This window comes from Telopea speciosissima, chromosome 11 (assembly GCF_018873765.1).
Source record: "Telopea speciosissima isolate NSW1024214 ecotype Mountain lineage chromosome 11, Tspe_v1, whole genome shotgun sequence".
Taxonomy (NCBI): domain Eukaryota; kingdom Viridiplantae; phylum Streptophyta; class Magnoliopsida; order Proteales; family Proteaceae; genus Telopea; species Telopea speciosissima.
Window position 1 is genome coordinate 4,875,147 of NC_057926.1, and position 17,178 is coordinate 4,892,324.

General features: G+C 41.3%; 1 protein-coding gene across 2 annotated transcripts in view; it reads left to right on the forward strand.

Annotated features, from left to right (window-relative positions):
- Positions 1-17,178, forward strand: part of LOC122644675 (DEAD-box ATP-dependent RNA helicase 1) — a 72,264-nt gene that overhangs the window by 24,352 nt on the left and 30,734 nt on the right. For both annotated transcript variants that reach the window (XM_043838067.1, XM_043838066.1), the window contains exons 5-6: positions 4,836-5,013; positions 15,909-16,096. In XM_043838067.1, coding sequence (XP_043694002.1) covers positions 4,836-5,013; positions 15,909-16,096 — 366 coding nt within the window. The remainder of the gene's footprint in view (positions 1-4,835; positions 5,014-15,908; positions 16,097-17,178) is intronic.

Consider the following 17,178-nt stretch of genomic DNA (forward strand, 5'->3'; position numbering starts at 1 on the left):
TAGTCGGCCAGCACTTGGACAAAATGCCTTTCCAAATGGCAGCCGATGTAGGGCAGCCAAAGAAAAGATGATCGGAGTCTTCCACATTGTTCCAGCAGAGGCAGCACAAGGGGGGGACTAAGATCTGGCGATTGTGAAGGAAAGACTGAGTGGGAAGGCAGTTGGTGAAGACCCTCCAAACCGTGAAACAATGGCGAGGAATGTGATGCTTAAACCAAAGAAGCTTCCTCCAAGTAACCAACCGACCTTTTTGGCGAATGAAATCCCAAGCCGCTTTAGAAGTGAAGGAGATAGAGTTGTTAGCCGACCAGGTAACACGATCACCCCTTCCAATAGGACTTCTGGAGATTGAGTGGAGCTCATTCCTAATAAGGTTAAGCATAGGGTTGGAAGAAAGGGGAGGAGCCCAGCCATCCTGATCCAAGATGTTAGCCACCAAAGAGAGTCTATGGAGGCCTGAGGCATATATAGGTCTATGGGAAATAGAGTGAAGAAGGATCCCCCTCGGGTGCCAATGATCCAGCCAAAGGAGGGATGAGAGATCATCTCCAATCTGAGAGTGGATAACCTGAAGCACCTAGGGCGGGAAGCGAGGATCTTGCGCCAAACGCAAGAAGAATCTGATGAGGACACAACGGTCCAAATGGAGTCCTGGCGAAGGAGGCTCGAATAAATCCAGTCAACCCGTATGCTCTTCTTTTTTGTAACAATTTTCCAGATTAGCTTGATGATACCAGCAGCGTTCACTTCTTTGATTCCATATGATCTTAGTAGTTGATGAAGAAGGAAAACCGAAATATATTGCGAAACTGCAAAATTTCAGTTGTAACCTGCAAGGTTTCAGTGGATGGTTTCGATGGACGGTTTCAAGGCCCAAATGGCCAAATTAGTTCTCGAAACTTCTAGGAAACCCTATTTAAGGCCCTCTAAACATAGTGAAACCCTTAGATTGTAAAAAAGCACACCCAAAATGGTAGTTACTTTGGACCCTAGGTTGGTAATAGACGATGTGTGTTGTTGTATACATTCTCTAATAGGACCTATTCAACACAACTTTGAATCTTGCACAAAACTTTCACAAATGCAGCAAATCGTCTCTTTCAATGCGTTTCACTACTGCCCAGCAAAATGTTCCATGCTTGTATGAGATTGATTTGGTAAAAAAATCATGAAAAACCAATGTTTCTACAAACCTTAGAGTCGAAACCAGCAAACCCAACGAAATGGATCAAAATTTTAATCCATTTTGTTCAAAACTATCATTCTAGATTGAAGGTTTGTATTGTTTTGACCGGAACCACACATGTTATACAAATTTTGCCTTAACAATGAAATTTCGACTGAGACATTGAACTTTTTGCATATTGCATGGAGTTTCGTACTATTTTGCCGAATTTTGGCAAAACCTTGAACATTGAGGAGTGATATGATTCAGATTGGAGGAGCTAAAAGAGCCTGGGATAAGCCTAAAATGACTGTAGGAGAAGTGGTGAGGAAGACATGTATAGCTTAGGACTAGTAACAACTAACAAGTATGGCTTTGGATAAAGTTGATTAGCGAAAAAGATCCATGTAGCCAACCCCTTTTAGTTTGGATAAGGCTGAGTTGAGTAGTAGACTTTGTTAGAACCCTTTTATTAGTCCCCCCCCTCCCCCCAAGAAGATACTTAAATTATTTGTGATGGAATTGTGCTCATTTCCTTTTATTTGTTTTGTTTTGTTTATAATTGTATCTACTTCCTTGTAGCGATTACTTCAAATGTGTACTCAATTTTTTTTAGATAGGTACCTATTCTATGGGGGAGAAAGGGAAGATGAGAATCAGGAGGCTTGAACCCAAGGCCTCCTGGTAGGGTGGGCTTTTACACACCACACTACTACCAATTGCTCTACGCAGTTATTCTCAAATGTGTACTCACTTCATACACATTTAAATTCAATTTCTTTTGTTCTGTTTCAAAAGAAATTCAAGTTATCTTTTTTTTTTTAAACCCGAATATTACCTGGGACCCGGGGCAGCCCCTTGACTTTTATTAAACTCCAAAAAGAATAAATGAATACACGGGGGGGACATGACGCCTTACCCCTAGGCCCTAACCCAATAAAGAATAAAGAATCATGAGAACCTGGACACTACTGCCTGAGAACAGGCAAACCTGATCTATCTTCCCTTAGGATACGTTGGAAATCTCCCTGTGGCAAATTGCCCTGACAGAACGTGGCGGAGAGCCCTTCATCGCAAGCATGATTTGCCAGCCAGTCTGCCGCCCTATTGCTCTCCCTATATGCAAAAGAAATGCAAGGCCTGCTCAAGCCAATCAGCTCCAAAGATTCCTGAAACCAATACCATCCCTGCCATAAACCATACCTCTTAAGGTTGATCATGCGCACCGTGGAGACAGAATCCGAATTAATCGCCACCCCAGAAAGGCCCAAATCCTGACATAACTTCAACCCATCCCTCAAAGCACGCAGCTCAGCAATAGAGTTCGGACAGGGGCCATAGAAATTTGCGAAGGCTGCCAGGACAACACCCTCGCTGTCCCTTATAACCCCTCCCCCTCCACCTTCACCAAGGTTCCCTCTACAGGCACCATCCACGTTCAGTTTCAGCGACACAAAGGGGGGGCACCAATAAACCGGAATAGGCCGAGCTATCCTAGGTGAGGGAGCCACAATCCCAAGGGCACTTAGAATCTGCTGCCCCCTCATCGTTGAAGTTCTTCCAAGCTTGGAGGGCAACGACAAGCACCTCACCCAAGCCCTTATGCTGTCAATGATACTCAGAGCCGATCTCATCCTTGCCCCATGCCTTCTATTGCACCTTTCCTTCCAAAGCTCCCACACAATCAAGGAGGGCAGGAACCCAGCAATGTAGTCAGAGAGACTCTTGCAACTCGCCGACTCGTGCCAAAGCAAAATCCGGCTTCTAACATCATGAGCAAGAATAACTGGGACATAAAAAACCCCTGAGAAAAACCTCCAAACCCTAGAAGCAGTCCCACCAGACACGAGACAATGATCCGTTGACTCACTTCTAGGGCTTCCACAACAATTGCACTTTGAAGCCAGGGGAATACCAACCTCCATCACAGACTCGTCCGTAGGTATCGAACCATTAAAAAGCTGCCAAGTAAAAAAAGCAATTTTTGTTGGCAGAGTCTGGTTCCAAATCCATCTGGAATAGGGAACCTCAGGCGAGCGACCTCTCACCTCATTCCAAACAGACTTCACTAAGAAACGACCATCACTAGAGGGAGTCCAAACCAGCCTATCCTCCTTCCCTGAGAGCACATAGCCACCCTGGAGGATTCTCTGTCGTACCTCATCAGAGTCAATTCGGCCTAAAATATTCTGGTCCCAGACGCCTTCCACCCCCAACACATCATAAACACGAAGAGATGTGTCAATCTGGAGTGCATTATCCACATGATCCATAAAAGGCCCCTTACCAGTCCAATCGTCCAACCAGAAAAGAATGTCACCTGTACCAATGAGCCACCTAGATCTGGACAGCAGGGTGTCCTTGCAAGCCAAAGTATTTCTCCAAGATTTGAAGCCCACCCCAAGAGAGAAAACCAAGGCGAGATGGCAATTTTTCAGCAACTTTGCCATGAAAAAATCCCTCCAAAGCGAGCGATCCAACATGACCCTCCAGAGGCCCTTCAGTCTCAGAGAGAGGCCAACCTCCTCCAACAGTCTGATCCCCGACCCTCCTTCCTCAAGAGGATTGCAAACCTTGTGCCAACACACCCAGTGCCTGCGTTTTCCCCATTCTGAACTGCCCCAGAGAAAGTCAGCCAGAATACCATAGATCTGTCGAAAAACAGCCTTTGGGGGCTCCAAAGTAGCAAGCACATGTAGGGGAATGGAAGACAACACATGTCGCAACAGAGTAACCCGTCCCCCTGAAGATAACAACTTACCCTTCCACCCCGCCACCCTGCTTCTCAATTTACCAATCAAATCATCAAAGAAACTAATTTTCAGCCGGCCCGAATGAAGTAGAGCCCCAAGGTAAGTTAGAGGAAGAGACTGCCTTAAAAAACCTGTTACCGCTCCCACCATACGGGCTCTAGCCCCCGAGACCTTGTCACCCACCACAAAACAGCTTTTCTGCTTGTTGACTAGTTGCCCTGAAAAACCCTCATATCTGCTAATAAAACCGCTGATCTGCTTTAGAGAGGTTTTTAAACCCCTGCTAAAAATGATAGTGTCATCTGCATATAGACAATGGGAGATGCCAGGACATCCGCGCGGAAGCGAGAAGTAGGCTGCACGTCCTTCAGCAAACAAATTCTTAATGCCCCTACTAAGAACTTCCTCAGCTAGAATAAATAACGCCGGGGATAGGGGATCCCCTTGCCGTACACCCCTTGTAGACTTGAAGAAACCAGACGCCTGACCACCCAGCACAATAGAGAACCAGCAATTCTCCACGGTCTTCCTGATTAAGTCTATCCAGGCCTTGGCGAAACCAAACCTAGCAAGCACCAAGAAAAGGAATTTCCACTCCAACCTGTCATAGCCCTTAGCCATATTTAGCTTCAACACCACATTTCCCCCACGTGTCTTCCTATTCAAGTCCAGGGTGACCTCTTGGACAATTGAAATGTTATCGTGAATGCTCCACCCCTGTACAAAAGCACCCTGCTCCTCCGCAATCAAGGAGGGTAGTAAACCCGCTAACCTGGAGACAAAGATCTTGGCATACTAGTTATCTAAATTGATATTTTTATGCTTATACTAGTTTTGTTTAAAAGTCTACTCGCTTATATTATTTTTATTTCAAACCTGTGCTAACTTTCTTTATTAAATACTATTTTCTTTTGCAGTGGCATTGAAAGGGGTTTTAAGGGTAAAACTTGCCCAAGGCTCGTGAAAATGATTTTGTCTGCTACCTTAACCCAAGATCCAAGCAAGCTTACTCAGCTTGAACTGCATCACCCTTTGCTGTTGACAACTGGACCCCGGCGTTACAAGCTTCCTGAAAAGCTAGAATCCTACAGCATGGTGCGTGCTGTTGAGTTTTTTTTTTTTTGATGAAAGAAAACATATATATTAAGACTTAAACTGACTACATAGGGGGAGGATTCTTGGTCCAGGCAGGGTGCTTACAAAAGTGGAAAGTAATGGTTTCAAAGTTGTCAGTTTTGTCAGCTAGAACCAAAAAGTTATGTATAAGGTTCCAAGGAATAATATAAGAGTCTTTGGAAATAAAAAGCTGAAAGAGGTCCTTGTTGCATAACCAGACATGTCCTATGGGGATCTGCTCCTTGTTAGCTCTTTCCCATCCTTGTAGAAAGCCAAAAAGTTCTGCCTCCATGGGATCCTGTACACTTATGTAACCTGCATCTGTTAGAAAATTCTGTCCATCTATCAAAATGTTAAAGTGCCACTGGATTAATTTAGAAGCGGGTTCAGAAATTCCTATGACAATTAAACCCGGCAGGTTCAACCAGGTGTGCTGTTGAGTTGTGCACTTGTGCTGCTATAAACTATGCTGCTAACATTGGTTAGACCATGTGAGATGGCCCTTAGTTTTGACTTCTTAAAAAGGAAAGAAACAAAAAATTGTGGCTTGGTCTGCTTTTCAACATGCTCCAAGACCCTAACAATATGTTGGCTTTTCACATTGCATGTAACTGTTCGGAGTTAAATGCTTACAAACATCATGTAAACATTAAAATTTTTTATTTAAGGTATTAAGTAATAATTTATTAAACCAAAAAAGAAGCTAAACAAGCATATTGATGAAAACAAAAAACTTCACAACCATAGGCGATGCCTAGGCAATAAGGTGGTCCTTGAGGTCCAAGACGACCAGTCATCTTATTTTCCAAGGCACCCAGACCCAAAACCTGATGACTTTGCCCTCCAAATGTTATCAATTTCAATTTCTCCCCTTATATGTTTCTACATTCTCACTTATGCCTCCTTATGATCTATATTTTAACCTTTATGAATCCACATTAAATATTATGTATTTACATTTATAAGATGAAAGATACCTGAAAAATGTGGCCTGGAATATAATATCAGGCACTTGCTTTGGGTGCCTTGGTCTTGCCAAGGTGTCGCTTAGGCATCAAGGTGGTTGGCCACTGCTGTGGCTTGCTTTGGAATCTGGACTACTATGCTTGCAACCATAGATGTCAAGGTGCCCCTATGTGGCAAGGCAGCCCTTGATGCTCAAGGCAATTAGTTGTCATATGTGTTGAGGCACCATAACCAAATTATGAAGAAAACCATCCTTGATAGGAAAATATACCTGGAATATGAAACATACCTTTGCCTGGCCTTGCACCATTACAACTATGTTTACTACCAGGCCCAAACATTAGAAGAAATGTTTCCTATTGAGGATAGGATCTAGGGAAAAATAGTGATGCCAACAATATAACTCAAGCCTGCTGAATGAAGCCTGAATAGGTCAATTTGAGGTTGTCTGCAGGTATTTGTTTTGCCATTCTGCTTGGGCCATAGTTTCTACTAAATCTTAATTCATCCGGTTTTTTTCTAATCAGCTGGGCACCTGTTCTTTCTAGCTTTGTGCTTGTCCTTGAGGTCTTTAACCTCTAATATATTTTACTAATCCCTGTTGCAACCATTGGTCAATGCCTCAATGGTCATCATTAGACACGAGGACACCATCTCAGTGATTATTTTCTATCCTGTCACGTATTGATGCTACTATTTGGTTATTTTGGCTATCCATCTCAATTCTCAGAATCCTTGTCTAAGCGATACTTGTTCTATGAACTTGTTTTTCTCCTTGTTTTTCCCAATATGCATCGTCAGTCTCATAATTTCTGTTGATGATCTGTGTCAGTTATGAAACACTTGAGGACATCTACTAATGTAAGACTGCAAACTAGGGTTTACAGTCCCAATAATAACCTTCAAACTCCAATAAACTCAGTGAGAATACTCAGGTTTTTTTTTTTCCCCCGAATATTACCTGGGACCCAGGCCAGCCCCTAGTTTTTTATTAATTTCCAAAAATAATGAAAGAATACAAGGGGGGACATTCCACCTTACCCCAACCCAAGGAGCACAAACTCTCAAAAGCCTTTCTAAGCGAAACCTTTCCAACCCCATACAGATGTTAAAAAAGAAAAACACAAGAACTAATGTCTGAGAACCGGCAGTCCTGCCTTGTCTTCCCTAAGAAAACCCTGACAATCCCCCGTAGGCAGACTGCCCTGGTGGAAAATGAAAGAGGACCCAGTATCACAAGCATGATTAGCCAACCAATCAGCCGCTTTGTTACTTTCACGGTAAGCAAACGTCATGGTTTGAGAACTCTTCGGCGAGTTTCTCGGGTTTTCAAAATCTCGAGTTGAGATCACATACGCATTCTAAAAGTGCATTTTCTTGGCGAGATCTCGGTATTGTCTCGGCCCAGCCAAATAGGTCCAATTTCCTTATTTTTTTCCTGATTTTTGTAGTTATAAAAATGCAATATCTCGCCGAGATCTCGAGATCTCGGTATGGGTTATGGATATGTGTTTTGACCCATTTTTTGTGCCCAGTTGACCCATGTAACAAAACCACTTAAACTAAGCTATGGACAGAACTCGAAAATCTTGCTGAGTTCTGTCCACAGCTCTAAAGAAAGGGGAAAACAGCCCTCTCCCTCAAATTTCTTCCTATTTCCTTCAAATCTTGGGTGGATTGCATGGTTTCAAGTGAGATTCAAGTGCTAAATTGAAGATTCAACTCCAACAGTCCAAGAATCATCACCTATTTGTAGAATGGGCTACCAAAGTAATTCCATGACATGGGAATTCTTTGTGCATCAATATGGGGATGAATTTATTGCTCGATCACATTTTATGTAACAAATTCAGTGAACATTGATGTAATCTACTTTTTATTTGAATGTTTTGATTGATATGTACTAATTAGAATGTTTTGATTGCTAATTTGCTATGTTTTACTAAATTATGTGTAGAGTAGGTTGTTTTAGTACGACTCGTCGCCTACCAACCTATGGTCCAAAGTGAAACTCATATTTAGACTTGTTTTTTGGGAAATCTGGGCATGCCATTGTGTTTAAATGGCCTGAAATAGGCTGAATACCAAGTTTCAGACCCAAAATATGTGTGAAACCCACCGAGTTAGGGGTCCGAGTCAAAAAAAAAAAATAATGCAGCAACTCGCCGTGATCTCGGCGAGATCTCAGATCGACTCGGTTTCTGGCTGGGCCGAGATGCCACCGAGACCCGAGTTTTAGAACCTTGGCAAACGTCATGTTAGCACGAGTATGGGAAACTAGAGTCAAAACCTCTTGGAACCAGTACCATCCCCTCCATAAGTTACACCTCTTGTGAGTTGAGATTAATCATTTTCACCGTGGAAGCAGAGTCTAAGTTAACCACCAGATCAACAAAACCTAACTCCTGGCATAGCAGCAATATAAGAGAAGACACTCAGGCTTTAGGTAGGGAAGTAAATAGACAAATCTGAGAATACTTTTAACGGCCAGAAATATAACAGAAGTAGGTTTTCAAAATTAGAAAGTACTAATGAGTGTGTAGAAACCAAACCAGCAATTGGAAGAGAACCAAACATGGATCAAGTGGAGCAGGGACAGAGGGGAATCTTTGCTGAAAATTTCAGTCAATTCCAGTGGCTAGGTTGGAAGATATGAGGGTGACACCAAAATAAAAAGTCAAGCCCTGCAGGCCAAACCAGTGAGAAACTGAGCTTCAAGTAAGGGATTGAATGTAGCCTTTGATGGTGTGATTCAGCCTTCCAAGTATCAATTGATTTGGTTAGGGAGATATCCCAACCTAAAATCTGCAGCAAAACCTGGACAGAACAGCAGAGCCGCAGGGTATTCAAGTCTCCCTTCTAATTGATGCAACATCAATAGATCTCGACTTGATTCTGATCTTCCAGAGGTCTTCACAGCACTTGCAGCAATCTTAGAATGGCAGCAGTAGTAAGGGAAATCGAGCAGGGAAGGGAGGAGGAGAAAGGATAGAAGAAGAAGGGGGTAGGGGATGGGATTTCTCAGCCCTGGGTCTCTCACCCACAGCTGTCCCAGCTGTTGAACAGGGGTTTTACTCCCATAATTGAGTGCAAGGATGCCTCAAAACTTCATTCATTAATTCTCAAAATTGTGTTCCTTTCTTACAATAAGAGGCCTATTAATAGCTTAGGCAAGCTTACAATAAAAGTAAAAACTTCTAAAATAGAAACTAATCTAAAATAGAAAGTAAGGAAAATAGAAACTACTAAATCCTAACTAAAATAGAAGGTACTACAAATTAGAAGCTACTAAAGCTTTATAACCCAGCCTTCTAAAACAAAACAAGGAAGGTCACTAAAATATAAACTAAGGAAATTAGCAACTAAGCAATTGGTGAAGGGACTGGTCAAAGACTAGATCTTCTGTCAAAATCATAGCCAACAAGGGCCCCTTTCTAAAAGTCCAGCTGGCTGGCTCGAGCTGGTCTCCTTGGCTGGTTCAAACTGGTCCAAGCTGGGCTGACTCGAACCACCTTGGTTCTGCGTATTTCTCTTTTTCTAGCCAGAATCTGCATCAGCTCTCCTCCTCTTAGAAAAAATTCAACCTCGAATTTTGGAAAGAGTGGGAGTGTTCTTCCTGTTGTGCACATCCATCTTCAGCCCATAGAAAAATTCAGGCAGTTCTTTGATGATACGAATGTAGTCTAGTGAATGTGGCATTCGTTCTTCAGTGTACTTTGGTGGGATAATAAATTCCACATGTTCTACTTCAACATCTTCAGACGTGTCCATGAGGTCATCCACATTTGTGTTGCCAATCATTGATTCAGACTTGGACTTGTCTTGTAAAGGGGCTTCATCTAGTTCATTACTAGCTGCCAAGGACTCCATGTGGGACAGTGCTAGTAATGGCCTTGCAACATGCTTTCCTTTACTTGTTGGCTGTTGAAGGTGCTTACTGTCTTCCTTTGCTGGTGGCTTCTCAAGGATAGGCTTCAACAGTTGTTGGCACTTCGCTTGGGCAGCCTTCAATTTTGCTTTCATGGCCAGTATGTTGAGTGGGTTAAGTACCAATGGTTTTCCCTTGAAATCAAAGAAACATTGGTTCTTGGTACCTCCCACCAAGACATTGTTGTACACTTAATCCCAATTGACCTAATTGTGGTTATTTTCGTCATTCTATTTTAGCCCTTATCTTTCTTCAAGTCTTGCAATTGTCCCAATGGGTCACAATGGACAAAAATTTCGGATCCACAGGAGCTCAGCTGGTGTTCATGGTCTTGATTTCAGCTCGAGTTGGTGATTGGTCATTTTTTTATAGTAGAAACAGAAAGCCTCATCCTACTCATCCTACTCGCAGAGTTGAGCTCAGAAATCAAAGCATTGAGATTTTCATTATGTGTTTAACCTAAGATGTAATTTTTAGTGGTTTTGGGGATGCAGGGAATTTTAAGCTTTCCTTCCCTGTCCTACTTGCATGTGATGGAAGGTCAGGACAGTAGAATTAGTTGCTCCATCAATGATTTCTCCATGTTAGAGTAATTTGGGTGACAAGTTTGATTGATGTTATGTTGACCTTTTTGTGTATTCTCAGGGGAAGTTTTCCTATCTCAGTTGTTTATAGTCATGGAACTAAATCCCGCAAGATCTCGGTTTTTTCTAGGGTCGAGACGAGATCCCATCCGAAACAAAAAAGTGCAATATCTTGTCGAGATCTCGGGTCGACCCAAATCTCGACCCAACTCACTTTATAAAACTTCCAGATCTTGAGCTATCTCGATCGAAAGGTTGTTCTATGAGCTGCTGCCACTGGTTTTTCACCATTTTTGAGCTGGATTTCGTCGGAGAAGCTGCTGCAACTGGTTTTTCACCACTTGTAGATGTTGATGACAACACTTATATGAGTGTTGTGGCAAACTATGTGAAACACTATAACAACACTATGACATGGGAAGACTATGTGGAACGAGTTGGGATTGAATACGTGTGTCAATCGCATTTTTTGGGATGAGAGAATGTGATATGTTAAACAGGTTGATGTATTGTACACTCTAACATTTTTAATGCTTATCTAATGCTTATTTAAGTTGTTTTACATTAATTGAATGTTTTGATTGCTTTCTATTACTAAATTATGTGTAGAGTAGGGTATTCTAGTACGTCTTCGCTTACCAACCTAGGGTCCGAAGTGAAACTCCTATTTGGACTTTGTTTTTGCAAAATGTAATAGTGCCATTGTGTTTAAATGGCCTAAAATAGGTTGAGTACCAAGTTTCAGACTCAAACTAGGTATAAAACCCACCGAAACCAGCCTTCAAATCAACTCGGTTTTTTCCAAGGTCGAAACCTGGTCGAGTTCTGAATTTTAGTTCCTTTTTTATAATTACATACTCTGCAAAGAAGATAATCACAAGGAAAATGCCAGATGAATGCAGATGAAGCATAGTGGTCACAATTTACAAAAATAATGGTGATATTGAAAGTTGAAATAACTGTAGAGGAAAACTAATGAGTCATACTATGAAGTTATGGGAGAGGGTTATTGAAACCCACCTGAGAAAAAAACTACTATTTTGGAGAACCAATTTGGTTTTATGCGAGGAAGATCCACGATGGAAGCTATTGTCTTACTTAAGAGGTTAATGAAAAGGTTTAGAGTGGGAAAAAATGATGTAGATCAAAACATGAAGAAGAAGATGCCAAAACACTGTTCACGTGAACAGTGTCACAGCCTCATATTTGACTTGCTGAGAATATTACTAGAAGATCGTGGGGGCAGAATAGTCATTTATTTATTAGTAAATCAAGTCTTTAAGTGGGGGGTATAATTGTCTCTTTGGGCCAAGTATTTAAAGAAAACTTGCTAGAATCGATGGAGACATATTTGAAGGTGGGGACCACCAACGAAAAGAATTGGCAGCAACACTTAGCACTCAAGAGGTGGGGTCCACAAGGAGCAAGCATCGACTAGAATATTTAGAAGACTCCTGGAAGACTTGAAGATTATATTTAGTTTCTATTTTTTAGGCAATCCTAGTTACTATTTTCTTAGTTTCTAATTTTCAATTTAGTAGTTTCTATTTTCTTGTAACTTGAGGTGCAAGCATAGCCCCCTATATTATGTAAAGGCTGTAGAAGCCTCACCCACGATTTTTACGGTTGACTGAAATTGCTTTGCTGCAAATTATGATTCCTTTCTCAAGTTTTGTTTGTGAATTGAAGGGCTGAAGGAGCCTGGCTGTGAGAGCCTAATCCACTTATCCCCCACTTTCTATTTTCTTCTCTTCTATTCCATCGGTCTCCTTGTGTGCTGTGATTGCTGAGCTTGCTGCAGACACTGTGAAGACCATCCAAAGGCTGCTGTCAACCTTCCGACACCTCAGAGTATTGTTGCTGTTGCTGATTCGACAAGACAGAGGCTGCACAACACCTGCGGATTCAAGTTTTGGCTGGGTGTTTGCTGTCAACTTCAAGACTGCATAACTCCTTATCCCTCCATCAGAAGTTGCTGGGTTTTGAAGCACAACTCCACACCATCATCCACTCCACTCGATCCCCACTTCCATTCCATTCCATTGGCTGAATTAGCCTGCACCCCTAACCTTCTATTTTCATTCCCTACCTTCTGTTTCCACTTCTGACCATCAAAACTGGACCAAAGTTGCAGCAAGCCTTCTCACCATCAAGACCCATACTCGATCTCCATTGGAGCCTAAATTCAGCACTCCAGTGATGTTTTCCTTAACCTTCTAATTTGGTGTTTTTCTTTTATCTCAACATTCAACCATCATAATTGGATGAAATTTGGAGCAGACATTCCCTTTACCTATCACAACACTTGATCCAAGTTTGGTGACCATCACTTGGTTGGTTTGGTTTCAAACCCTCACTTTCTGATTCTGAGTTTGTTCTAATTTTGAATTTTTGTGGGTTTTTGGGACTAGCAACCTAGTAGCTCTGAATCTCTGATACACGATAACCTAGGAGAAAGTCATTTGAGGTGGCATGGCCATATACAACAGAGGCATTGGGATGATCCAGTATGGATGAATGATTTGATTTGGATTGAAGGAACTAAAAGAGCCAGGGGCAGGCCTAAAATTATCATAGGAGAGGTGGTGAGGAAAGACATGCATACCTTAGGACTTGTATCATGTATGACTTCAAATAGAACTGATTGGAGAGCAAGGATCCATGTAGCCGACCCCTGATGTGGATCCGGGGTTCAAAAACTCGGCTCGGATCGCTTTCGGGCTCACCCAAGAGTTAGATAACTCAAGTAATAAGCACAAGTGGCAAAATAATAAATATTGCAGTTGTATAGGAGCAATGGCAGAATGGTAAATAATGAAAGGTTTTAATGGGATGGCAGTATCTTAATTAAAGGGAATCCTAAAGGACAAAAGTGTGATTAAATGGAGAAGGGATATAAAGGAAATTGGAAATAAAGAGATAGGGTGATGCAGATTTATCACTAAACTGGGCTTCTTTTATTAGGAATAAGTCTAGTATTGGGTTATATACATGTTGGGCCTTTGATCCCATGGGTGTTCAATGTAATAAGCCACTTTTATGGGCCTAAACTATGGGTAATAAGGTTACATACGGGATTAGTTAGTAGATTTCTTTTTGTTTGGTTAGTGGTCATGTGATCACTTAAGTGATCATGTGACTTGGTCAAGTGGTCATATGACTATTTAATTGTTATTTAAGTTGGGCTAGATTAGGACTCTATAAGTCCAGCCATGTTTTGAGTCTATTTCCTTTGTTATTTCACTTTCCTAGTCACTTTAGAGGATTGGATTAGGCTTTCCTTTTTAGTGTAGGAGTCCATTTATGAGTCTTTTATATAAGGTTGTAAGGGGTGCAAACATTGAACACAAATTTTGATAATGAAAAGCTTTTTGCTGCTCTCTTCCATTTAAGATTTGTCTTGTGTTTGATCAAGGCTGATGGGATTGGTGTTTGATCCAATTGACACTTTGCGGTGTGAAGCTCGGGTGGTTTGTTTGTGGGATTGGTATTTGATTTAGTCGATACCTTGTGGTGTGAAGCTCGGGTGGTTCTTTTGAAGCTCTACGATCAAGTTCAAGTTCAAAGATTCAATTTTTATTCAAGTTCCTTGGCTCCATCAACAAGCTGCTGCCAATAATTTTCTGCTATTACAAGTAAGTCGGAAGCATCCCATCCCCATCCCCATCCTTCTTCTAATCCTCTAAACTACCAAACCCTAACATCCCCTCCATCACTGAATAACATTCTCATAACCTAAATTCTGCCCAGCGCAAACCAACCGTCAAAACAGTCCACAAATCTGACCGATTATCCCTCATACCGTCCTGAGAAACAAGTCAAGTTTGGTTAACTTTTGACCAGCCAAACCCTAGAAATCCATCTTTTCCTCTTTTCCAAAACCCGAAACCCTAAACTTAACTTGCTTCCTATTCAAGTTTACACACTTCTGCTTGTCAAAACATCTCAGGACCTTCACTGATAGACTCCCCTACACCTGCCTAGCATAACCAACACCTCAAATCCAAACCCTAATTTTGACCTAAAACCATATTCTGCCCCATTCGGACGACCAGTTCATACCAGATCCAGTTGTACTGGCTCCTAGGTAGTCTCCTACCAATCTAGGACTACATTAAAGGGTAAAGTTGGAACTAAAATCAATTAAACGATTAAATAGGTTAAGAGGGGCAAACCTGGAAACAAATATGTAAAAAGGGTTAAAAGCACAACCGTATGGTTGTCTTCAACCTTACAACTAACCCAGAAAACGGAAACAGCTGCAGTTCGAAGAGATTACTCCTTCGTGAGTTCTCTGTTGACTCTGCAATTTCAGGGATGAGTCGACATTGCAGATCCCTCTTGGATCTACATCATTATCAGCCCAAGCACGAAGCAGAAGAGATGTATTTGATGTCTGAAACTGCCGCTGGCGGAGGAGGGTAAGCCTGATCTGAAATTAGCTTCACAACTCACTGTTACAGCAAGGTTTGGGAATGGGAATCCACCGGTAATGTCGCCCTAGGGTAAGCATTAAGCCCCAAAATTTGAGGCTAATAGGAGCAGATCTAGGAGAGATCGATGCCTCTCTTACTACACCCAGAACTTGCATCAGAAACAGGGGAATTTTCTGGGTATGTAAGAAATTATCAGGAGGGGGGGGGGGAGATGGTCACACAACCATTGCTATTGTACCATACCGGTACCATAAAAAATTCAATTAATCAATTCATCAAATCTGAAACTTGAGTGGGTTACAACCTTGTATTTAAAGAAACAAATAAAGACTCCTAAGACTGATAACTGAAATAAAATCCTGAATAAAACTCTAAACAGACTTTGAAACCAGCTACACGTTATCTTTAATTCAACCCTATCTAAGACTCTATCAATAGCAATAAAAAAGAGATAATAAATAATTCAAACTCTTAATCGGCCCAGTTTCAGATAAAACCCAACTAATAAAACAACGATATCCTACTAAACCCAAAACTTAATTGGACCCGGTTCGTCTTCATATGGGTTCCCCAACAGGTTTGAGCCGATCCGAAGAATTCCTCCCTGCATCAACCCCATTTAGTTGGGATAAGTATATGATGATGTTGTTGTTGCAAAGAAGATAAGCCCAGGTAACAAGTAATAGGATTGACTAATTGCTCTGAACCTGAGGAATCTGAATTAATCCATCATGGAGCCGCTAATTAGCTATAGCATATAAGTCATCTCTGATTTCATGTTGCTTGTGTTGACAATAGATGGGAAGAGCATTAAGCTTCCTTCTATGGCATATCCTTTTTCAACATTGTAATACTGGTTTATTTAAATAAAATAAAAGAATATGTTCCCTCTCTTTCATATTGGAGGACTTTTATGTTTTATATTATAACAGTGCCTTCTTTACTTTTGACTTTGTACAGATTTGTTCATCAAAACTCAAACCCCTATATTTGTTTGCCCTTCTTCAAGAATTAAAAGGCGAGAAGTGTATTGTTTTCACAAAATCTGTGGAGTCAACTCACAGACTGAGCACCTTATTGAATTTATTTGCTGGCTTGCAATATAAGATCAAGGAATATTCAGGTCTTCAGCGTCAGTCTGTACGAAGGTAGGTACTTCTAAAAGTCAGAAATCTGTATTGTGTTATTGATACTGAAGTGGATTCCTCTTTAGGGAATGCTATGGGGGTCTACAGCTGGGCTGTAGTGACCCTAAGCAAACTTTGTTATTGTACCATTTTTCTTTGGGACCATCATAATAGGATGCAATTTTTACTGTTGGATTTTAGAAATCCAATCTAGTTTATTAATCTATGAGATGGAAGAGCTTAGCCCAGTGATTTTACACAGGGAGTGCTGACCTGACTGTAGAGACCTGGACTATACATAATATTCTATGGTGACAGTACATTTAGCAGTTAGCACATGTGCAGGGTGTGGCCCCACCAGTAAGAGAGTGAACCAAGGAGTTCCTCTTGGGGTTTTAATAACATAAATTATGGCTGGCTGGGCATACTTTTCCAAGCCTGTCAGTCTGGGCAGATGAATATAATAAACTCAGCCTTTCTTTGTCATGGTTCAAACTCAAATTTTGCTCACTGGTACCCTAACTGAAGACTAAGGCTGTGGCAGCTGGCAGTCGTAGGTTTGCTGTTAAGATCATATTATGCCAGCCAAATCCAAAAACCTTCATTTCCGATTATTGAAATACCGTAACTGTCCAATCTGTGGCATGCTTTTAGATAGTTGAAATTTCATGAATAAAAAGGATGATAGATTGGATCGTTGGGAATGTTTTAGTATTGATGATGATGCAGGATATTCCTTAGTTGGGTTCCTCCTTATATCTGTGCTAACTTGGATTTGAATTTATTTTTTTTCTCCATAATAAGCAACCAGCAATCTAGGTATCTGAAAACTTGGGGTCGGCTTCAATTCATTTCGACCATCTTATCCCAACCAATTGGCATTAGCTGTGTTAGTCATGCTGTGCCATTCCTATCCATTTCGTGCAATTTCTTTTTTTAAATAACAAGTACTCATTTCTTTTTTCACTGTCTAACTAATTTATTTTAGGCCTTCTCTTGTCCTCTCATCATCTTCAACTTGCATCACTTCTCTCGTCAGTCCGCACTGTAACATTCTTTGGTGTTTTACTTGGCAGAACTGTTTTGTAACCTTGTTGCAAAAC